Source organism: Monodon monoceros, unplaced genomic scaffold (genome assembly GCF_005190385.1).
Source record: "Monodon monoceros isolate NGI ecotype Baffin Bay Population unplaced genomic scaffold, NGI_Narwhal_1 Super_Scaffold_18, whole genome shotgun sequence".
NCBI classification, from domain to species: Eukaryota; Metazoa; Chordata; class Mammalia; order Artiodactyla; family Monodontidae; genus Monodon; species Monodon monoceros.
Window position 1 is genome coordinate 168,936,576 of NW_021703774.1, and position 25,315 is coordinate 168,961,890.

Here is a 25,315-nt window from a genome sequence, read left to right on the forward strand (position 1 = left end):
CGATCCCTGGTCCGGGAAGATCCCACATGCCATGGAGCAACTAAGCCCGTGCACCACAACTACTGAGCCCGCATGCCTAGAGCCCATGCTCTGCGACAAGCGAAGCCATGGCAACGAGAAGCCCGCACACTGCAACAAAGAGTAGCCTCCCCTGCCGCAACTAGAGAAAGCCCACGCGTAGTAACTAAGACCCAACGCGGCCAAAACTAAATAAAATTAAAAATAAATAAATTTATTATATTTTTAAAGTGAATAGTACCAAGGTTGAGAAACCCCAGCCTACATGACCTTCTTTGACCGCTTTCCCTTCTTCTGAAAATCCAACATGCTAATTTTAAGCTGCAATTCAAATGCAGGATCCTTACAGTCACTGTTCTTCCTTATTACTAATGTATCACTTCATAAAAATCTTTGAATAAGTCCAAACTTACAGGGGAAAAAAAAAAAAAAGGTCAACTTCTAAAGATTAGACTGAGAAGAAGCTGGGATCCAAAACGTTCTGATGTCACTCGATTCTGGCAAACGTGACAAAAAGAGAAACTGCAAATAGCTTTTTACAGTATGTGTTTTGCCATGTCAATAGCAGGGTCAAAGTATTTGTAGACAAAACTATTTTATAATTTTGAACAAATAATGGGTGAAATATATAGTACTGCTACCCCTACTCTAGTAAGGCTTACATCAATGGTAACTATTCCAATTCATGTTAAAATTGTTTCTCAGCTCAATAGCTTTGTTTACCCTCAAACTAGGGACTTAAGATGGTAGTTTAGTATCACAACTAGATTTTTTCTCATCAAGTACCATGGTCAGAGAATGAATAAAACTTCTATTCTGCATAAAGAGCTTAAGGGGGTATTTTGTCTTATAACTTTAAGACATTTTTAAATTTGCCTTTAAGGATGAAAACATAACTCAACAGCAAAAAAAAAACAAAAACAAAAAAACCAATCAACCAACCAGATGCAAAAATGGGCATCTTTGAACTTGAACAGACATTTCTCCAAAGAAGACATAAATGGCCAAGGCACACATGAAAAGATGCTCAACATGACTGTTACGGAAATTCAAATCAAAACAACAGCAAGGGTTTCCCTGGTGGCACAGTGGTTGAGAGTCCCCCTGCCGATGCAGGGGACACGGGTTCGTGCCCCGGTCCGGGAAGATCCCACATGCCGCGGAGCGGCTGGGCCGGTGAGCCATGGCCGCTGGGCCTGCGCGTCCGGAGCCTGTGCTCCGGGACGGGAGAGGCCACAACAGTAAGAGGCCCACGTACCACAAAAAAAAACAAAAAAAAAAAACAAAAAAACCCAGCAAGATACCATTTCACACTCATTAGGATGGCTATTATCAAAAAACAGAATATAACAGTGTTGGCTAGGATGTAAAGAAACTGGAACCCCTGTGCACTGCTGGTGGAAAAGTAAAATGGTGTAGACACTATAGAAAACAGTATGGTAGTTCCTTAAAAACTTACAATTGCCACAATTATTCAGCAATTCCACTTCTGGATATATAACAAAAAGAACTGAAAGCAGGTACTTGAATAGATATTTGTTTACCCACATTCAGAGCATGTTTAACAGCCAAAAGGTAGAAGCAACCCAAGTATATAGCGAGAGATGACTGGATAAACAAAATGTGGTATCTATATACAATGCAATTATTCAGCCTTAAAAAGGAAGAAAATTCGGCCATACGCTAAAACTTTTATGAACCCTGAGGACATTATGCTAAGTGAAATAAGCCAGTCAGAAAAGGACAAATGCTGTATGATTCAGCTTTTTTGAGGGAACTACAGCAGTCAAATTCATAAAGACAGAAGGAATAGTGGCATAGCCTGGGGCTGGGGCAGAGGAGAATGGGAGTTGTTTAACGGAAAGATGAAAGGGTTCTAGAGATGAACAGTGGTGATTGCTGCACCACAAGGTGAATGTACTTAATACCACTGAACAGTACACTTAAAAGTGGTTAAAATGGTAAATTTTAGGGCTTCCCTGGTGGCGCAGTGGTTGAGAGTCCGCCTGCCGATGCAGGGGACACGGGTTCGTGCCCCGGTCCGGGAAGATCCCACATGCTGCAGAGCGGCTGGGCCCGTGAGCCATGGCCGCTGAGTCTGCGCGTCCAGAGCCTGTGCTCTGCAACGGGAGAGGCCACAACAGTGAGAGGCCCGCGTACCGCAAAAAAAAAAAAAAAAAAAAAAAAAAAAGGGAAAATTTATGTTATTTTCACACACACACACACAAACACACACCCACACACACACACACATACAAACATGGCCTAAGAAGTAAAGTACAAAATGAACTGTTCTTCTTGGGACTTCCCTAGTGGCGCAGTGGATAAGACTCCGCACTCCCAATGCAGGGGGCCTGGGTTCAATCCCCGGTGAGGGAGCTAGATCCCGCATGCATGCTGCGACTGAGAGTTCACGTGCTGCAACGAAGGAGCCCATGTGCCACAACTAAGGAGCCCACAGGCCACAACTAAGACCGGCTCAACCAAATAACAAATAAATGAATAAATTATTAAAAAAAAAAACAAAACAAAACAAAAATGAACTGTTCTTCTCTTTGCGCCTTAGAAAAAAATGAGATTCCAAACCAGTCAATGTAACAGGCTACCTGCTGGGTTTTGTCAATAAGGCTTTGCTGAATCAAAAGGTCTCACAACCTGGCTTATCAAGGTAAAAGTTCCTCAGAAATGATTTCAGAGAAATGAGTCAGCTCTAACTGGTGATTCTGCAACTACTGCAAAAGAAACGGAGAAAGCACTTTAGGACTCGACTGTATAAATGATAAACTCTTTAGAGCCAAAGTTAATGAAAAGTTGCCTAAATTCTTGGTATTTAGGATACTTATTGAGAAAAACTGTATTAATATATTAAACAGTGAAAATGCATTTTTTAAATTATGGAACCAATATTTTAACTTCAATTTTGTTTTGGTCCACATATTTCTCCTTCTATCATTAGAAACCACAAAGACTTCTAATGGGAAAAGATCTGATTTAAAAAATTATGACTAAATAAATTAAGAGTGAAACTGACAACAGAGGAAGTTTTTTTCTCCTTGTTTTTTCCATCATTTATCTGTTTTTTTCTAATTGAAGTATAATTGATTTACAATGTTGTGTTAGATTCAGGTGTACAGCAAAGTGATTCAGTTATTTATATTCTCTTTTTCAGATTCTCTCCCACTATAGGTTACTACAAGATATTGAATATAGTTCCCTGTGCTATACAGTAGGTCCTATTATCTATTTTATATATAGTAGTGTGTATCTGTTAATCCCAAACTCCTAATTTATCCCTCCCCCCTCCTTTACCCTTTGGTAGCCATAAGCTTGTTTCTATGTCTGAGTCTATTTCTGTTTTGTAAGTTCACTTGTATCATCTTTTTAGATGCTACACATTAAGTGATATCATAAGATATTTGTCTTTCTCTCTCCGACTTACTTTGCTTAGTATAGTAATCTCTAGGTCCAACCACGTTGCTGCAAGTGGCATTATTTCATTCTTTTTTATGGCTGAGTAATATTCCTAAGTGTGTGTGTATGTGTGTGTGTGTGTATAAGTCTTCTCTTAATAGAAACAGATAGAAGCAGAAAGAGAGCCATAATCCACCAGCAGTATTTTTTCCTTTCACTGCAATCAGTTTTTATTGCTGATATAAAAAAATAATTTATTTCCTAAGGATTTCTAAGTATAACAGAAAATCTAGACCTCAAAAACTAACTTTTCTTGAGTTCTAGTGGCCTTCCCCTGTGAGCATTTATAAATATCAAGCATGCCTAAACCTTAGACAGGTACTGGCTCCATTTTACAGGTAGATAAGATTAAACATGTTCAGTGTTCATGGTCACTAAAGTGGTGATAAATTCAACCACAGTAATTAAAATAATTGGTTTTATTTATCTTCCTATTCTAAAGTCCAATAGTTTACATAAATGAAGGAAAAAACAAAATCATTAAAGACAGGTTTTTAAAGAGCACCTTATTTTGGTGGAAAATACTGTTTAAAATTAAGCGTAAATATGCTATGTGTGGTTATGCACAAGTAACTCTTTGGGATGCAATTACAGCTACAAGTTAATGTTTTTAAGCTTACTACTATTTTTAGTAGAATTAAAAGGAATATGGAAATAGTTTATCTATAGGATGACTGCTGGATAATTAAAGGTTACCCCAAAAAAAGCCTGAAGGAATATTTTTCAGTCTTAAAAAGGAAGACAGGACTTCCCTGGTGATGAAGTGGTTAAGAATCCACCTGCCAATGCAGGGCACATGGGTTCGAGCCCTGGTCCGGGAGGATCCCACATGCCGCAGAGCAGCTAAGCCTGTGCACCACAACTACTGAGCCCACATGCCTATAGCCTGTGTTCCACAACAAGAGAAGCCACTGCAATGAGAAGCCCACGCACCGCAGTGAAGAGTAGCCCCCGCTCGCCACAACTAGAGAAAGCCCGCGCACAGCAACGAAAACCCAACGCAGCCAAAAATAAATAAATAAATAAAATAAATTATTTTAAAAAACACGAAAACTTAGACCTAATTTTAAAAAATATATATAGTTAAAATGGTAATTTCACATTATGTATATTTTTACCACAATTTTTTAAAAATTGAAGGCTTACAAGTTTTGGCATTAAAAGCATAATTTCGTGGTTTCAAATCTAAGTATTCTAATAACAATAGCAAAAATGGAAAGCGGCTATGCTCTTATAAATCTATCACTAAGAATCGCGTGGCGTATTTGCTGGTGGGCTTTATGGGACTCTAAAAAATTCCCTAGTTAACTTTAAGAATTATAAGATGATGGGTTAGCAGAGACCTAGTCACAAAGTGCAGCTTACCATTTTTTTTTTAAAACAGGTTTTTGGGGGCAGATATGTGACCATTTTCTGCTACAGACAGATTCTGCTAAGTACAAAATTCACAGAGGATAAAGTGAAAAAATTATTTTTCTACATATTCTGTGTCCAAAACACAGCCCTTAGGGCCAAGAGTACTTCTGTCTTAAATTCCAAAGAGCCTAGGCCTGCAGTGTCATTACATTCTTGGCAATCCCTTAAGACTCACAAAACCTGCTACTCAGGTAACTCAAAGCAAAAACCATCAAACATGCAGGTGCCCTAGAAGTAATAAGCAGATATAACACACCTGCCTAAGGAACAAGAAATCTTTCTGTATGGCAGCAAAGCCCTTAGAACATCCACGGGATGGATGCCTCACTCAAGGGACAAACTCAGGAGAAATCTAAACTGTTAATTGTAACAGCGGGATTTCTTACTTCCTTAACCACATGCAGTATAAAAACTAGATATATTTCTTATATGAACAACTAAATGGTTTAAAAGTCATAAACCAAGAAAGCATACAGATCATGTGAAACCGTTTTGTTGTTGTTAAGTTCCAAATGGTTACGTACAAATGCCATAGCCTTTACCAAACCTGCAAGTAAATTTGAACTTTGGGTTTTGCCTTTTTCCAATTTAACTTTGGTGCTAATTACATCTCCTTACTATCCAGAATAAAAAAGTTTGCTATTTCCCACTTCTGAACTCTTTGTTAAGGCAGCTCCATACTCAAGAGGATAGAAGGGCACCTAACTCCCCACCAGGAAGCCTAAAGCCACCCACTGTTTGATGCACTTGTTTAATTATTTATAAATGACTTCAAATTACTCACTAAGAAACTCCAACCTAAAGTCCTTCTACTTAAACAACTCCTCTGCAGTTTCTTCCAGTGGAAACAAACACAAAGCTACACTCCAAATGGCTCCAACCACCATGACACAGCACATTCAGGAAGCTACTGTGCCCCTCCCCACACAATCAAAAATAACATTCAAAGAACCATGGAACTCCCCAGGTGTGGTTACATAAATCATATCTAGAAGCAAGACGAGCATCTATAAAATGTGTGTCTTATTCTAATTCCAACACCAGAACTCCATGCTTGTTAATAGACACATTTTAAACCTCTATCAAAAGTATTAGCCATCGCTTCAAAATTACCTTCAGATTAAGGGGTTGTGTGTGTGGTTTTTTTTTTTAATTAAAAAAAATTACTCTGGTTAAGATGACTTAATTTTCTTCTTGGGGGATTAAACTAATTTATTTGGGGACTTAAACATTAAAGTTTTTCAACAGCTGAGACATTCCCTTGGCCACCCTGGAAATCAACATGCATTTTAATATTTTAGCCTGACCAACCCTAAATTTGTTAAAGACAGAATCTGCAAAATAGTTCAATATATATTTTAAGCTTATAAGTCCCAAGAGCTTTTTCCATTAATCCATAATTTCAAAAGAGTAGAAGGGTGTTGAGAATAAAATAGTGGACTCTATTCTTGTAAACAAAATGAAAAGCAGTAAATGGACACACAAATTACTCCATGACATTCTATCTTGACAGAGCTCATTTCTATTCTGTGCTGTCCAACAGAAATTTAATAGAAGTCAAAAATGTAATTTAAAATTTTTAAATAGCCACATTAAAAAGTAAGGGACTTTTACCCACTGGTGGTCCAGTGGGTGAGAATCTGCATTCCCAATGCAGGGGCCAGGGTTCAATCCCTGGTCGGGGAACTAGATCCCACATACATGCCGCAACTAAGAGGTCCACATGCCGCAACTAAGAGGTCCGCATGCCGCAACTAAACATGCCGCAACGAAGATCGCAAGTGCTGCACTAAGATCCGGCACAGCCAAAATAAATAAAATGTAAAAAGTAAGAACAGGTGAAATTTAATAACATATTTTATTTAATGTAATATACTTGAAATATTATCTCAACATGCGGTCAACATAAAAACCAGTAATACTTTTTTTGGTGTGCTATATCATCAAAATTCTGTATTTTTAAAAATAGTTCTACTGGGGCTTCCCTGGTAGCACAGTGGTTAAGAATCCTGCCAATGTAGGGCACAGAGGTTCAATCCCTGGCCCAGGAAGATCCCACACGCTGCGGAGCAACTAAGCCCAAGTGCCACAACTACTGAAGCCCATGCGCCTAGAGCCCATGCTCCGCAACAAGAGAAGCCACCGCAATGAGAAGCCCACGCACCACAATGAAGAGTAGCCCCTGCTCGCTGCAACTAGAGAAAGCCCGCGCACAGCAACAAAGACCTGACGCAGCCAAAAATAAATAAAATTTTTAAAAATATAAAAAATAAATAAAAAAGGGGCTTCCCTGGTGGTGCAGTGGTTGAGAGTCCGCCTGCCGATGCAGGGGACGCGGGTTCGTGCCCTGGTCTGGGAAGATCCCACATGCCGCAGAGTGGCTGGGCCCGTGAGCCATGGCCGCTGAGGCTGCGCGTCCGGAGCCTGTGCTCCACAACGGGAGAGGCCACAACAGTGAGAGGCCCGCGTACAGCAAAAAATAAATAAAAGTATACAATAGTTTTTAGTATATTTATGGAATTATGCAATCATCACCATAATGTAACTTTGGTACATCTGCATTGCCCCAGAAAGAAACCTCATACCTATTAGCAGCACTCTCCATTCTCTTCCATCCTCAGCCTTGGTAACCACTAATCTACTTTCTGTCTCTGTAATTACCTATTCTGGACATTTTACATAAAGAGAATCATATGATTTGTACCATCTTCTTTCACTAAGCATTTTTTTGAGGTTCATCCATGTTATAGTGTGGATCAGTATTGGTGCACAGACTAGCCAAATTTCAAGCGCTCAACAGCCACATGTGGCTAGTGGATACAGTACTGGACAACCTAGTTCTAGAACCAGAAAGCTCCCCAATAAACAAGCATATCAGCCTTAAATAAGAGACCATGTTAGGAACTTCCCTGGTGGTCCAGTGGTTAGGATTCCAAGCTCCCAATGCAGGGGGCCCAGGTTCGATCCCTGGTTGGGGAAATAAGATCCCACATACCGCAACTAAGCTCAGGTGCCACAACTACTGAGCCCATGTGCCACAACTAGAGAGCCCTCATGCCACAACTACTGAGCCCGTGCACTCTGGAGCCCATGCATCACAACTAGAGAGAAGCCCACAAGCTGCAATGAAAGATGCCATGTGCCGCAACTAAGACCCAACGCAGCCAAATAAATAAATATTAATAAATAAATGAATTAAATTAAAAAGAGTGTAACTCAGATTCTTAGGAATAACCAACTCTGTTTTGCAAAGTTAATTTTAAAATATATTTCACTATCTTGTCTACCTGGAAAGAGGAAGTTCATTCATCCTACAAAGCAGACTTTTAGGAAGATGTTCCACAGAAATGACTTTATACAATTTGTAGCAGCAGGAAACCCTAACAGCATTTAGATTAAGTAATGACTAATAATTTAAGTAAATAAATTATCAGAGGGTGCTCTTTCCATTTTCTCATAGGAGAAGCAACCACAAAACTACCCTTAAGGGCTTCCCTGGTGGCGCAGTGGTTGGGAGTCCGCCTGCCGATGCGGGGGACACGGGTTCATGCCCTGGTCCGGGAGGATCCCACATGCCGCGGAGCGGCTGGGCCCGTGAGCCATGGCCGCTGAGGCCGCGCATCCGGAGCCTGTGCTCTGCAACAGGAGAGGCCATGGCAGTGAGAGGCCCACGTACTGCAAAAAAACAAAAAAAAACCCCCAAAACCCCCCCCAAAAAAACCACCTACCCTTTATAGATAAAGGCAAGCACTTAGGTTGTAGTCTAAGACACAGATTTTTTTAAAAAATTAAGGAAAGGGTGTGGGTAATGAAATCTTGGCTAATTCTGAGCTTCAGAAAATGCTAATGTTTATTTTAAAATGAGAACACCACATTTTCCTTTAGTTCTGTGCATGGATGATCCCTTTGTTCAGGGCAGGGTAAAATTATACCATGACTTCTGAGAATGACCATAGAAGGCCTCCAAGTGAAAACAACCCAAAAAGGATAAAAGAGAACAACAAGGTCTCTGAAACTGCTCTGAGCAAACTTTCACTGTAAGTAAAAAAGACTAACAGAGGTTTCAATGTCATTCCAAAAGTTTAAAACATAAGCAAGGTTATAGGAACTTACATTTTCTATATAGCCCTGGCGCTGATAAAGACAAAAATAAATGTACCCCTTTATTTGTGGCTTTAATATTTCTTAGTGACTTCTGAGTGTTCTCTGATCAGGAATTAGGCCACGTTTAACTCCCTTGTCAAAGAGGAAAGCTGACAGAGAGGCTATGCACAAAGCAGTCATGACACTAAAAATATGCCAATTTAAGCATTTTTTTAAAGAGTTTGCTTCTAAATCAAATACAATCTAGCATAGCATTTTCAATTTTAAAGTTTGTTGTTTAGGACTTTAATGTGAATTACTTTTTGTTAATTTTTAAGGCAACATTTTAAAAATTTACTTCAAGGTTAAATTAAAACTCACAAGATACCAAGTCACAAGTTTACCCCAGAAACCTATTTTCATTCCTTCCACCTAACAATCAATCAAACCAAAATAAACTCCAGCACAACCCCAGCGGAAAGAATGAAAAGGGGCATGGGAGAGAGTTCTTTACTGCAAACAGACTAACAACTAAAAGCAAGTTCCTGGGGAACTTTGGTAATTAATTAATTTTTTGGTAATAAATTCTTTAATACTAAACGCAGACCATGCTGTGATGTACCCAAGCAGCAGCATGACAGAAGCTGTTTTTCAAGCCTTAGTTTCTAAGGGGCACAAGACAGAAAGTTACAGTTAAAGCAAGGGAGTAACAAGGGAAAGATGCATTGAAAATAGTAGCATTCACACCAGCTTCCAGCCTTCAGCTCCTCAATCCTTTATTTGAAGTGCCTCCTTCCCATGAACAAACCCGGGTTAACTGGCACCCACTTCACAGCCTCTACTCCCCTAAGCAGCCGGTCACAGTGCGCAAGCCCCGCTCCCTGGGCTGAGGGCCAGGCAAAAACTCTGGCAAAATAAGGAAGCCTCTGGGAGGTGGCAAGCAGCCAACTCAAACTGGATGATTCCAGTTTAGTCTGGTTTCAGTCACAAACAAGCAGTTCCTAGCTTTCCCCACCATATTCAGAGGCACTGGCTGCTCAGGCGGCACACAAGGAACTCTCCTCATTTATTCTCAGATCTAAGCCTACCTCATTCTCATTTCCCTAGCAGCAGAGGCTCGAAATGAAAGCAAGGTTCCCAGTACAGCAAATATGGGTCAGTCCCGCACTTGTTTCCGAAGCCAACTGCCCATTCCGCACAGAGCGCTAAAACTGGCAACAACTACACCTCTCAAAAGCCTTACTGAAACGCTGTACTTGACAAAAAAGGAAAAACAGAAAGGAACTAGTCTGATTTATAAATCTCCATAATGAAAGTTAAGCCCACCAGAGCAATTAGAAAGCAAACACTTCCATTTTCCATATTTAGCACAAAAAAAGGCTTGGCTGGCTAACATGACCCCAAAAGGCAGAAGTGTGTAGCTTACTGCCCAGTAACAAACTATACAGTAGCCTACAAAGGAATGTTGCTTCCAAAATATGGGCTCTTCATTTTGCCTGCCACTGATGAGAATGGAAAAGACTACTACCAATAAAATAAAAATAAAAATAGGGACTTCCCTGGAGGTCAAGTGGTTAAGACTCGTGCTTCCAATGCAGGGGGCGCGGGTTCGATCCCCGGTCGGGTAGCTAAGATCCCACATGCCGTGCGGTGCAGCCAAATAAATAAATAAAAATAAAAATTTATGTATACATTAATATATATGGGGGGTGTATTTCTCTTCAAAGCACACCCGGCTAAACAGAAATTATCTGTCTACTATTCATTATTATAGATAAGATCACCTTTGATGATAAAACTTCAGACAAATGTGTTTTTATGAGTAAGCACTGCAATGATCACCAAAAAACCCACTAATTATTAATTCCTTTAACAACTTTAAGAAACTGACTCTTACTTCATATATGTATTTGTTAAAACTGGTGCCATATCGGACAGGTTCTAGCACGTAATATATATCATAACAAATTATATAGCCAGGTAATAAAATGAGCATTCCTTCCCCCAATCAACATTCTAAATAGGCAGACTTTAAGAGAAATGGAAAGTACACTGTCACTATCACTCTGATACATGCATTGCAACCATATCCAATAACCACCGGGAACTACATTTTCAGCTTCATCCATGTTCTTCCACAAAGCTTCAGAATGACGGCAATTTTGAAAATTTTTCTATATGAATTTGAAAGGAAGTTCTCTCTCATAAACTAAATGAACTGCAAAACTTCCTCATGAAATCAGACAAAAGGATATTTGAATAAAATTCCCCCTCTAAGAAATCTAAAACATCTAGATCAGGACTTCCCTGGTGGCGCAGTGGTTAAGAATCCTCCTGCCAATGCAGGGGACACGGGTTCGATCCCTGGTCGGGGAAGATCCCACATGCCGCGGAGCAACTAAACCCGTGCACAACTACTGAGCCCACACGCCACAACTACTGAAACCCGCACACCCTAGAGCCCGTGCTCTGCAACAAGAGAAGCCACCGCAATGAGAGGCTGCGCACCACAATGAAGAGCAGCCCCCGCTCACCGCAACTAGAGAAAGCCTGCCCGCAGCAACAAAGACCCAATGCAGCCAAAAATAAATAAAAATAAAACGTCTAGATCATTCACAAAATGATTAGTAGAACTGGTCTTTGTTGAAAAAAAAAAGATTAGGGACTGTCGTCGTGTTAATCCTTATTTAGTTAAAAGGGTCACATTCCCTTTTAACTTTTAACTGTTGTAAAAATCCAGAATTTGGTCAATATTCTAATTACTATTTAACTATAATTCAGGTAAAATATTCTTATATTGTCTAACAGAAAAAAATTAATACGGTTATAGACAACTTTTGATATATTTAATTTATTTATTTATTTATTTTTGCAGTGCGCGGGCCTCTCACTGTTGTGGCCTCTCCCGTTGTGGAGCACAGGCTCCGGACACGCAGCCTCAGCGGCCATGGCTCACGGGCCTAACCGCTCCGTGGCATGTGGGGTCTTCCCGGACCGGGGCACGAACCCGTGTCCCCTGCATCGGCAGGCAGTCCCTCAACCACTGCGCCACCAGGGAAGCCCTGATATATTTTACTCAAAACATATAAAAGAAATATACAAACAAGTTCTACAAATAATACCAGCAGTAAGAAATACTTTTCATTTCCCTTTCAATAAAAAGTAATTATTCCAATGCAAAGCTAACATACTGGACAAGAGATGGGCATAAAGCATGCCATTATCTTAATACAGCATCAGAGTTGAAAAGTCTGATTGCCTGCAGGTCTATAGGCTTTTCTTACTACATTAAACAAACACCACAAAGACTATTTCACATGCTAGTTTTCCTGTCCTGGAACTGATACTGTATGTGTGTCTTTTTCTCCCACTTCCTGTCTCCAAGCTTCTTCCTTATATATTCCAACTTATGAACCCAGGCCCTGGGCAGTGAAAGCATGGAGTCCTAACCACTGGACCACCAGGGAACTCCCTACATACAGTTTTTAAATCAACTTATTTCAATTCTTAAAATCTACTTAAGAAGAAAGCTTGCTCTAAAATTCTGATTTTTTCAAACAGGTAAACTAAGCACAATTTAAGGCCACAGGGCTTACTGAAAGCCACAGAGACAAGAGACAATGAGATGTCACCCACTACAGTTATTTTCATGTAGTTTTTCTGTGCTTACTCCTACTACATTTATTTTAAGCGTTTCCAACTAAATGCCTATTTCTGTGATTAGAAAGAATGAAAGTCTGTAGTTACTTGACATATTCTTCTTTAGACAAACCAAAAGGATTCAGAGGAACAAAAAGAAAAAGGCTGACAAAACACCTCCAAAATTTTTAAGGGGGCAGAAGATGGGGTTGCCTTTGATAAAACTGTAAAGATGCACCTAGCCATAGACACCCAGGTTAATTTAATTACATGTTAACTCTTAATTAGACATATGTAGATTTTGTTTTGGATTAGCCACAGCCAATGTTTAATCCAAACTGGCTCTATTTTTAGGACTCCATACAACCAGCTATTTTATTTCATAAATTTGGTGCAAAAAATAAGCAATATATGTTAAACAAATAGATGGCTGAATATAAACTCAAAAGTTAACTTTAGGACTTCCCAGACGATCCAGTGGTTAAGACTCCGCACTTCCAACGTAGCGGGCGCAGGTTCAATCCCTGGTCGGGGAGCTAAGATGCCACATGACTCACAGCAGGGCCCCCCCCCCCCAAAAAAGTTAACTTTATCCAAACTGAAAGAAGATTTAGGGAAGTAATCTACTGAGGGGGAAGGGATAAAATAAGAAAAGGTTTTGGATTATCCAAATCACAACTCCCTCCCATTACTTTTTCATCCATTTTCCCTCATTCATTCTGTAAACCTTTACAGGATATAGAATCAAGGGCTAACTGCAGCTCCAAAGGAGCCAGGACCCCTTTTCAGCAATCTGGTGAAGTCTATGGACTCCTTTTCAGAATAATGTTTCTAAATGCACAAAATAAAATAAATAGGAATTAAATGGAAACAAATTATACTGACACAGTTATTAAAATGTTTTAAATTTTTGTGATATAGTGTCTTTATTAACATTAAATAACAATACCTAACACTGAGTTTAATAACTATTTCCCAGTCATGATTAATATAAGCCCAATTTTGAGATCTCTGCAACTATAATAATCATAAATTACCTGTGTATTTATACTGAGAACAAAGTCAGTCATACTGTTGATCTACTGTTTTTTTGTTGGCTACTTTCATATAATGGGAGGCAATGCTTAATTCACTTTCAGGTTAGTGAAAAGATGTAATTTTTTCTCCTGCATCTAAATTCAGGGACCAAAAAAATAATAATAATAAAATTTAAAAAGGGAATTCCGTGGCAGTCCAGTGGTTAGGACTCCGCACTCTCACTGCTGAGGGTCTGCGTTCAATACCTGGTCAGGGAACTAAGATCCCACCACAAGCTGCGCAGCACAGCCGGAAAAAAAAAAAGGTTCAGGGACCCTGAGCCAGCCTAATCATCTTTGGCTGGGATCAAAGTAAACAACGGAGGGCTTCCCTGGTGGCACAGTGGTTGAGAGTCCGCCTGCCGATGCAGGGGACACGGGTTTGTGCCCCGGTCCGGGAAGATCCCACATGCCGCGGAGCGGCTGGGCCCGTGAGCCATGGCCGCTGAGCCTGCGCGTCCGGAGCCTGTGCTCCTCAACGGGAGAGGCCACAACAGTGAGAGGCCCGCGTACCGCAAAAAGAAAAAAAAAGTAAACAACGGAGAAACAAATCTCAATTAAAATTACTTTAAGATAGCAGGAAAGGATATTATGAGCTAATTTAATTTCAATAAATTCTTCAACTCCTGTAGCCTGAATTAAAACAAATTCTTAACAACATGATAGAAAAAAAGAACTGATAGGGAACTACAGAAATAAAATACGTTCAACTTCAATCAAGGACTTAAAATAAATGCTTCTGTGGAATTTATGTATTTAAATTTTTATGTTGAAAAGCAAAGGGACTCCCTAAATGACCAAGGCAGAGAAAGAAAACAGACATACAGCAGCAAAGGGCTGCACACAGGAAAGTGTGTAACATTAAGCCCCCCTCCTCCCCCAAACTTCTCACCAGCTAAATACTGTGAACAGTTTGGCAGAAACATTAAGTGTATCATTTGTAAGGACTTCACAACTAGACTCTCATCAATCCCACATTTAGTCATTTGAAATGCACTGCTAGGAATCTGTTCACCAAAGCTGTAACAATTAAGGGGGATGGAGGATGATTAACTTCCCCAGTCATACAGACAGAATAGAAACTTGTTTTTATAGATAAAACAAGCTATATTTTGTCTACTATTACATGTTGCTTTTAAACATTTTTAAGGACTTGGAATGTCACCATTTCACAATCAAGTTTTAAAGATTACAAAAAAGAACTTAGTTCTTCCAAAGGGCATTAAACATTCTGAGTTGACATAACACCTCAAAATATTACATTATAAAATCAATATAATTATAGAGGAAAAGAGGACATCTGATAAAAGGGGGGATGAACCCAGGGATAATGGATATACTCTGAACACCAAAGGATTTTATTTCTCTGTACTTGCTTCAATCACAATATAATGAACAAATCTTTTAACTATTTACATCAATTTTGCTTTTACCTTCCTATTAGCTAAGAATTGTATCTAAGTATTTCAACTATTTGAACATGTACTCAGAGAAGGGCAATAAAAACACTTGGTTGTCTCTGCAATGTGCACAAAGGAAGACCTGACCCTGTTCTTACAGGATGACACCAAAAGGCTCATCATTTGGTCATATCTTCAAAAAAAGTTGATGCTGTTTTTCATAAATCAACATAATCTGATTCTTAACACAATGTCCCTTCCGCTTTTCCCAAGTTAGGCACTCTCATAGTCCAAGTTTGTCTTCTCCGAAATACTGAAAGAGTCTCCTAACTGGAATCTCTGTCTTTCCTATTCTAAGTCCCCAGATGCCTTCCTAAAGCAGATTTCAACAAGATATTTCCCTTCTCAATCCTTCAAAGGCTCATCTCTGCATAAAGAAAAAAACCCAAAAACATTAGCGTGGTTAAGTCATACTAAATTATTTGCTGTTCTCAAAACATTCTTCCACCCACTCGTATCTCTTCAAGTTGTTCCTTCTGCTCACAATGTTCCCTGTCTAGCCTAAAATTCGTCTCTTCTTGTTGAAGAGAATACATATCCTTCACAGCCCTAAATCATAAAAACTGCCAGCCCTAAGTATGGATCAGGCAGCTGACAGAAGAGAAAATATCCTCTACGGTTGTAATTTAGTCCCCATGTAGATTTTCCAAGCTCATCCTGCCTTTGTGGCAGTTATCTTTCTAAATGTAAATATTCAGAAGCATATAACTGTTTCTTTTGATTACGTAAATAGGGAATTATCTCCATCAAATTCATCAGATCACCTCTGGGTTCAAGCTTCTGAGCCCACAATGCCAAGGGCCAGATCTCAAACCACTGTAACTCCCACCAAAGTACAATGCCATCCTGAAAGCCGTGAATTATGTTTCACCTCTAACTTCTGCACTTCCACAATTGGTTGACTTCTCAAAAAGGTTTGATCCAGTGGAATGCAGTGCCATTCCTTTAATGAGGTAGGTTTGGGGAAAATGACTAAAAACTTGAGTATCTTAGACAATTCTACGTAGAAGAAAGTGAATCATGACAAGATTTTATAATCAGTTTATAGAATTCGAATGAATACTGTCAATCATTTAACTCAATAATATACCAAATGAAATCAAAAGTTAAGGGTTTTACCCATGTCACAGAGCTGCAAAGCCGAAGCCAGAAACTAACTCTCCTGACTTCCTAAACTAAGTGCTTGTTTCATTATAATATGCTACATCTTCTAGAATGTTTGAATTATATCTAGATAGACAGAGATATAAAATGTTTCCATTTATTATTTTGAATTTGAAAATTTAGGAGGCCTAAAAGGAGCCATTTATCAATTCCATGATCATTTACTTTTCTTAAATTAATTCTAAACAGGCAATACTAAAGGAAAAATAATCTGGGCATTTTTAATCAGGTTGAAGAATCTGTATCTTGCAAATTTAAAACACACACCACCTGGGACTTCCCTGGTGATCCAGTGGTTAAGAATTGGCCTTGCAATGCAGGGGATGATGGTTGGATCCCTGGTCGGGGAACTAGGATCCCACATGCCTCGGGGCAACTAAGCCCTCACACGCCCCAGCTACTGAGCCTGCGCACTCTGGAGTCCTCGCAACACAACTAGAGAGAAGCCAGCACGCCGCGACGGAAGATCCCACGTGCCGAAACTATGACCCGACGCAGACAAAAAACAATACATAAATAAATAATATACACACCACCTAAATTTAAAACTAGAATATCTGAGATTAACAGATTGAATAACAATCACTAGAAATGGGAAATACTCAAAAGACTATCAACATGTGAAGTAATGAATAGCAGTAATAATTATAGCTAGCAGTTATTAAAGGTTGTATTTATTTAACATATATGGGTATCAAGCTAAGCACTTTACATATTTTTTCATTTTAATATTCAAAATAACTTTATGAAGCATGGTTCTTATAAAAGATGAGAAAGCTGAGTCCTAGAGAGCTTAAGTAACTTGTCCAAAGGTTGTAAAAGTAGTATACTGTCTACCTTGATCTATTATTTTTCAAAACCCATATACCTAACTTCTAAGCTGTTTCTTGTTAAGATTATTTTCAATTTATTATTTTCATCTTTGGAATAAAACTCCTTTGTAAAAAAAATTCCCAACTAATGAAATGAGCTTACTCAGCCTTAGTGAACAGCAAAGTTACAACCTGAATTTAAAGAAAGCTTTCCTACTTGAGCTTATAAATTGACTACCATCTTGATGTTAAAATTAGTTAAAATATACGTAAGTTAATTTATACATTGATAATAAGTGTGTCAACAATATATTTCACCAATACATCTTTACCCAAACAGCGCTTTTACAAATTTTCAACCAAATAATAGAAATAGTATTATATACCTAAGAAATTAAGAACTTTTAAAAGTTCATTACGTGGCACAAGATTTGTTTCATACAACTAACGTTACTACTTTTCTTCCTTTTTGGCAATTTTAATGTTGAGCAACTGGAGAATGAAACAGTATTTGCAAATCATCATTTAGCTTTAAGTACTTGGGAGAAAGGTTAATTCAATGGCCACAATGCTAATCAAAGTTTCTTCATTCATTATACACATGATCCAAGATTACTTTCTTTTAAAAATATTACTATACTAAAAATCAGTACCACTGAAAGTAGCAAATCTGTAACAATTTATTCAACAGCTCATCTGTTACAACAAAAGGCTGTTAACCTACCTGTCACTGCTGGTACTACTGCTGCTGCTGATTGAATCACTACTGGAGGATCTACTCCTAGAGCCGCTGCCGCTAGGGGACCTTGCGGGTCTAGACGCTTGGCTAGCCAGCCTCTGAGGAGACTGATTTCTAGACTGGGATGAATGTGGTGAGCGACTCCTGCTGTGCTGGTAATTCCGCTCTGGCCTTCTGCCTCGTACCTCCCGGGTAATATCATCCCTGTAGATATCCCTGTGTACCACACTGGGCAGTGTAAACTGCTCCCGAGCCCTAGGTTCGTATCGGGGATCATGAGCATCAAAACGGTTTGGACTTCGACTCCGAGAAGTATAATAGAGCCCATGTTGTAAAGTCCGCTCGCGAGGATCTCTATAGTAATCCTGATCGTAATGTCTCGTCCGATCAAATCCTCCCGTCCCCCGTTCATGGTGTCCATAGGCACTATGTTCATAAGCACGCTCCCTGTTATCTGAAGCCCTGCATTTAGGAGGGGGGGAAAAATATTTAATCAATCAGAAAGGGGAAAGCAAAACTAAAAGCAAGTCATGCAAACATTCACTTGAGCATTGTCTTTGTCTTTGCAACTGGTCATTTTCTAAACAGCATTAACCTACTTAGTAAGCAAACACTAATAAGCTTAACATTTTACTTGACTCCAAAACTTATTTTCACAGCTGAGAAATCACTGTTTTAACTGTATATTGGACTTTCATGACTAGTGTTCTGCAAGTCAGTTGTTCTTTTTATTAGGGATTTTCTGGCTTATAAACAGAAATATACATATGCCATCTCCTTTTTATTTTAAATTTAATGGAACAAGAAGAGACTTTCATTTTAATATGAAAGTTTTCTATACTTTCATCTGATTAAAATATATACCAAACTTTATTTACTTTGCAAGTGTATTTCAGGCAAAATTTCCATGATAGATTTCTCACACAGACATGAAAGCCCCATTGCAATGCATGCCCATGTCCCAGAAATAGGAGGGCATTTTCAAAGAAGTACAGAAAAAAATGTTAAGTGTAACTTTTTCTTATTAACTTTCAACTTCTTGGGTAATTATAAAAATTACTAAATTATGTAAATTGTTGTGCCCAAACAATCACATTTAATAATAAAAATGGAATTTTAAAAAGAAAATCAAACCAAAAAACCACTTGGGATATAAAAATATTGGGCTGCCACATGCTATTCTATGATGAACTTAACTAATTAAAGAATAATGGTTATTTTATCTTCTTGTGCTATCAAATTCCACATAATTTTTAAAATGCCTATTCCATGATTCAATGTGTTAATGTATTACTTAATGGTTACAGGAAATACATTCTCTTAGGGTTCAGCTATATTCAAATTGCCTCTGATGAAATAAGTCAACTTGGGAAACCGTTAAGATATGCTAAAGACTGCTATCAGCAATGGTTTAACTTTAAAAAATCTTCCTGTAGGGCATGAATACTTGTCAATCGAAGAGTACAAAAACTGTTGCATGTACAATTACACACATGCAATTACGTATTAATATTAAAAACCAATTCCAATCCTACAAAGAAATCTTAAGTTCTCTACTTAAGAGAGTTCCTAAAAGACAATTTCACTTGAATCTCAAACATGAGGTTGAGTCTCTTCTCAACCTTACCTTTGGGTCTATCTTCTATCAAAAGTGATTAAGGAATTATGAAAGACATAGAAGAATTAGAATCTCTCCAATAAAGAATATGTGGAAAATCTTACAACTAATACTATGTCCCCAATACGTGCTTAGATTCCAAATCTCTCCACTAACCTTCATTTTCACCCACCATTTCACTTAGCAACCATACCTTCTCCTAGGCTGTTTTTTCTTTTTACTGCTATTATTAAAAGCAACTGGCATGGCAAAAATTCAGTATTATCTTTCCTACTTAAATATATTAAATGACTTTCTCCTTTTTTATTCACTATTTCTGGAATTTGAATAGATATTTCAACTTCTAACAAACAAGAGGTGTTCCTTTGAGACAAGAGAAAATTTCATAAATAATTCCATTAGTACCCTATCAAATGTTAATCAGTAAGAGCTGTTATTAATGATATAACAGAAGCAACAGGCAATAGTTCTAGGAGAATTACTGCTACAGCTGATATTTTATAAATATGCAAAGTTCTTAACCATTAGGAAGATATAGAAGGCAGGCACAAGAGCTAGCAGAGCTGAAATCTAATAGCTATTCTTTGATTCATCTATTAGTACTAAATGATTCTAGAGTTAGTGGGAAAAAAAGAAAGTTTGACTTGGGTTAGAAGAGGGGCTAATATACACAGGTCAGGACATACCAACCTTTTCCAAGTGTGGAAACACGACCTATAATCCCAATTAAATCTAGGGAGAGAATTGTGAACATAACTTCCCCAATTTTGGCCCCTCTTATGGGGGTAATCCACCTTCTTAATGGGTAAGGGTGTCAAATGATATTTAGATGAACCACAAGGAAAAAAAAAATCTTAATGACCAGATAAAATAATTCCACTGGAAGCAAGCAGTCCCAGACAAACTGTAACTCTCAAACCCCCAGACTTCTTTCTTGAGATAGCAGAAAATTATAAATTGATCCACATTCACAAAAATGTCCAGCCCTAAGTATGAATCAGGCAGCTAACAGAAGAGGAAATATCCTCTACAATTCCACCAAATGAGGAAGGCACAGTTGCTCGCCAGCAGTTCACCTTTGTAGCCATCCAGCACAGTCAATTTTGATTGCTGTATCCACAACTGATCGTCACCATGTGTTCAAAGCTAAAGTACCTTTAATTGGACAGCAACTTGCTTAAGAAACAAGATAGTAATCCTCTTCTCCTGGGCTAATGGAATCTTGACTGCACGACATCCCATACATTCCAGCAAACAGAAAAGAATGGCTATATTCCAGGATTTAGGAACGTCCATCATCTCAATTTTTCCCCATTCCATCAAGGAGTATAATTCCAACATGGAAACTGTGTAGATCCAAAATGGAAAAATGAAGCATTGCCTTCACTCTTCTTCATCCAAGTACACATTTCCAGGTTAAAGTATTGTTTGTAGAATCCAAGAGGTTGAATCGTATGGTCTGCTAGGTTTTTTGGTGACAATCCAATTCGTTTGTACACTTTGTGTAGTGAAAACTGAGAAGCAGATATCAAATTCTAAAAGAATCTGTAGGCTCTAATATTCCAGAAATATTCCATATAGTACAACCACAAAATCTGTAGCCAAGTAGCTCCATCAGGTAGAAGGGATATATCCAAGGAAAGACTTAACATTATCCAAGAGAAGGAATAATTAATTCTAGAAGACAGGTAACTCCAAAAATGATGCTGCAATACAAAATCTTCCACCACTTTATATCTCAGGAGTAGATATCCAACCAGCTGCAGGAAATATCCTCTACGATTCCATAAGATACCAGCCACTGGGATAGAAATCACTTCCGTTTCCAACCCAAAATAGGAAACATTGAGAATGCCCAAAACTTTAAATCCATCTGGGGCCCCTAAATACGAGTTTCTGTTTCACCATATCAAATACAAAATACCTGCCTACAGAAACCTTGGAACTTACCCATCAAGTCTCCGCTCATAACGTCCTTCTCGTGCATGAAGTGATGGTGGGGGGCCATAAGCAGGTCCTCCACCACCTCCTCTGAACCCAGAAACCTCTCTACTACGAGATGCTATGGAAACTGTATCATCCAATCCCCGAGCAGCGCTCGGAATGGTGCCTGGTTCATTATAATCCGTGCGTAGGTCTCTATCTCCCATTTTGTTGACTGAGTTGTGAGCCTTCTGTGCACTTTTGATGTCCACAAAATCCACAAAGGCAGCCACTCCTCCTTCAGAACCCCTCTTGGGGAGAATTTTGACACTTTCCACGCGGCCATATCTGAAAAAAAATAAAGTCAACGTTATTGTTGCATAGTAATAATTTTCCAAAAATAGTTTTAAAAACTGTTTGTTATTTTTAAACAATTTACATTATGCATGTATGGGGGAGGGGTTGCGAGTTAATTTAAAATGGCTTTTAAACTCACATTTTTCTTTTTTGAGGCAAATATTTACAAACATTTTTACCACATTATTTTATTGCTCTAACTTTTTAAATATAGTATTTACTATAAACTGCCTTTTACCTTCCTGGAACACTTAGCTGAAATGACTCTCAGAAGTTTTTAGGAATTTTTACATTCTAAAAAAGGATATTATACCTAAGATAATCAAAGTAACTTACCAATCTTAAGAGATTTTCATTAAAGTAAAAACTGTAGCTAAAAATGGCTATTTTACAGATCTCATTTTAATTTAATTCATTAAGTGAAAATGATCTTAGTGAAAAAATGAGATGACTTCAAACACTCCTTACTGGAAGGCAAAATAAATTCAAATATTTTGTGCATTTGCAAGTGTGTCTAGTTTTTAATGTAATCTTTTGCCATTTAATTCTCTTTTCCAGGGGATTAAAAGAAAAAGTGTTAAAATTTATAATTTATGTACAATTGTTATTTATATAAATAAATCAGAAAATCTTTTGACAGACTCTTATGTATACTTATAATTTGGCATTTTAGAAAGAAGGGCACAGCACTTTTAAATATAGCACTCTTACATGCTGACAATCCAAGATCGTAATTTTTTTCTTTTTTTTTAAATTTATGGCTGCATTGGGTCTTCGCTGTTGTGCACAGCCTTTCTCTAGTTGTGGTGAATGGGGGCTACTATTTGCTGCAGTGCGTGGGCTTCTCATTGTAGTGGATTCTCTTGCTCTGGAGCACAGGCTCTAGGCACACAGGCTTCAGTAGTTGTGGCACACAGGCTCAGTAGTTGTGGCACACGGGCTTAGTTGCTCCGCAGCATGTGGGATTTTCCCGGACCCGGGCTCGAACCCATGCCCCCTGCATGGGCAGGCGGATTCTTAACCACTGTGCCACCAGGGAAGTCCCCAAGATCATAATTTTACACTTCCCCTGAAGAAGCTGACAACATTATCAGAAAGCCGAACTTTCCTTTTAAATCCTCCAGTATGATTTAAGTTACTACCTCTCAGAAGGGAAACATAATCCTAAAATGCAGTTTCATCAGGCCACTGAACTAGATGTAACGAAATTACTTGGGGTAAATTAACTGATGAAAGGATCTCTTAAATTTGGGGGAAAAATAGAAACTGAAATAGTTCTTTCCATACAAACATTAAAAAAAATACCTTCCAATGTATCTGACAAAGGACTTGTATCTAGAATATAAGAAATCTTACAACTCAACCCATTTTTTAAAAATAGGAAAGATGGGCTTCCCTGGTGGCTCAGTGGTTAATGATCTGCCGGCCAATGCAGGGGGCACGGGTTCGAGCCCTGATCTGGGAAGATCCCACATGCCTCGGAGCGGCAGCTGCTGAGTCTGCGCTCTGGAACCTGTGAGCCACAAGTACTGAGACCCACGTGCCTAGAGCCCGTGCTCCACGACAGGAGAATCAACCGCAATAAGAAGCCTGCGCACCGCAGCGAAGAGTGGCCCGCGCTCGCCACAGCTGAAGAAAGCCCACGTGCAGCAGCGAGGACCCAACATAGATAGATAGATAGATAAGATAGATAGGTTTGTAAAAAAAAAAATTAAAATTAAAAATAGGGAAAACACTTCACCAAAGAAGAAATACAGATGGCAGATAAGCACAGAAAGAGATGCTCAAAATCAGCAGTCATAGGGAAATACAAATCAAAACCACAATAAAATACCACTTCACACCCACTAGGATTGCTATTAGAAAAGAGAACAGAACAGAACAAAACACATATTGGCAAGGATATGGAGAAATTTGAAACCTCCTGCATAGCTGGTGGAACTGTAAAATGGCGCAGCCACTGTGGAAAGTAGCATTTTTCTCCAAAAGTTAAGCACAGAATTACCATATGACCCAGCAATTCCATTCCTAGGTATATACCCAAGAGAACTGAAAACTGGGGCTCAAAAAGATACATTGCACAAATGTTCACTGCATCATTATTCACAAAAACCAAAAGATGGAAACAACCCGACTGTCCATCAATGGATGAATGGATAAACAAAATGTGGCATATACAAACAATGGAATATTATATTAAAACATAAAAAGAAATGAAGTTTCGATACATACTACAACATGGATAAACCTTGAAAACATCATACTAAATGAAATAAGCCAGACACAAAAGGACAATTAGTTTATGATTCCACTTACATGAAGTATCTGGAATAGACAAATTCATGGAGACAGAAAGTAGAACAGAAGTTAACAGGGACTGGTGAGACACAGAGTTTTTGTGTGGGATGAAAAAAATTCTAGAAATAGATAGTGCTGATGGTTACATAACATTGTGAATGCACTTTTTTTTTTGGCCACGCCAAGCAGCTTGTAGGATCTTAGTTCCCCGACCAGGGATCAAACCTGGGCCCTGGCAGTGAAAGCGCCGAGTCCTAACCACTGGACTGCCAGAGAATTCCCTGTGAATGCACTTAATGCCACTGAATTGTACACTTAAAAATGGTTAAGATAATAAATTTTGTATATTTTAACACACACACACAACTTATCACTAAGCCCAAGACTACACAGGTTTTTCTATTAGAAAGAAGAAAAAAAGAGGGAAGTATCAGCCAATTCCCCATCAAAAAAGTCAGTTAGCCAGAGCGTAATACAGGGAAAACAAATATTTAAGCTTAAATTCTTAATAACAAAGAGCTAAATGCAATACTGAAAATAAGGACCAAATACTTAATGCATAGATTATGCATGCAGAACAAAGTCAAATGGCCCTCCGTCCTCAAAAGGGTGGGCTCACGGTTCCCATAATTTTTACATAAGGAGAGTACACTCTGGAAACAAAATATGAATTTATCTCCAAATTTAACATAAGAGAACTTTATCAGGTATTACATTACTCTTCTATACTAAAAAAAAAAAAAAACCTGTTAACTCATCACAGCCATGAGAGCTCAGCTGGTAAATGTAAATGTGATGTCCTGATTTTATCTACCCTTTCCAAAACAACACAGTTCCTATAGTATTCAAGTATTCCTTAAGTATTCAAATGAAACATTTACTGACATCTACTAATTAAAAAAGAAAAAAGAGCAAAAATAATAAAACCACAGTTAAATAGTATTTCTTTTTTTTAAACATAAAGCCTTAGTTACAGGTTTTCAGAGAACCTATGGAATAGTCTCCAGTAATATGCACAAAATATTTTCTTAAATTACATAGTCAAAGGTTGTAGTGATAAGTTAACTCATTTGTAATTTTTAAAGAATCAAGAAAACCTTTTTTTTTAAAAATAAGAACGTAAAATTAAGAAAGTGTGCTTGATTGCTACAAGCTGCAGTATATAACAATCTAATGGGTTTGTCTTCAAAAACACAATCAAAAAACAACATTAAATTGGTTTCTGTTTGGTCAAAAATATT

The 25,315-nt window shown here is 38.4% G+C and overlaps 1 protein-coding gene across 4 annotated transcripts in view; it reads right to left on the reverse strand.

Moving 5' to 3' along the window:
- SPEN (spen family transcriptional repressor) overlaps nucleotides 1-25,315 on the reverse strand; it is a 93,864-nt gene that overhangs the window by 36,077 nt on the left and 32,472 nt on the right. For 3 of the 4 annotated variants that reach the window (XM_029227939.1, XM_029227938.1, XM_029227937.1), the window contains exons 2-3: nucleotides 21,447-21,767; nucleotides 17,864-18,340 (exon numbers count right to left, since the gene is read on the reverse strand). In XM_029227939.1, the coding sequence (XP_029083772.1) occupies nucleotides 17,864-18,340; nucleotides 21,447-21,646 (677 nt within the window). In that variant the 5' untranslated portion in view covers nucleotides 21,647-21,767. Of the gene's footprint in view, nucleotides 1-17,863; nucleotides 18,341-20,186; nucleotides 21,768-25,315 lie in introns of those variants that run through there. The other variant, XM_029227940.1, reaches the window with a different exon arrangement.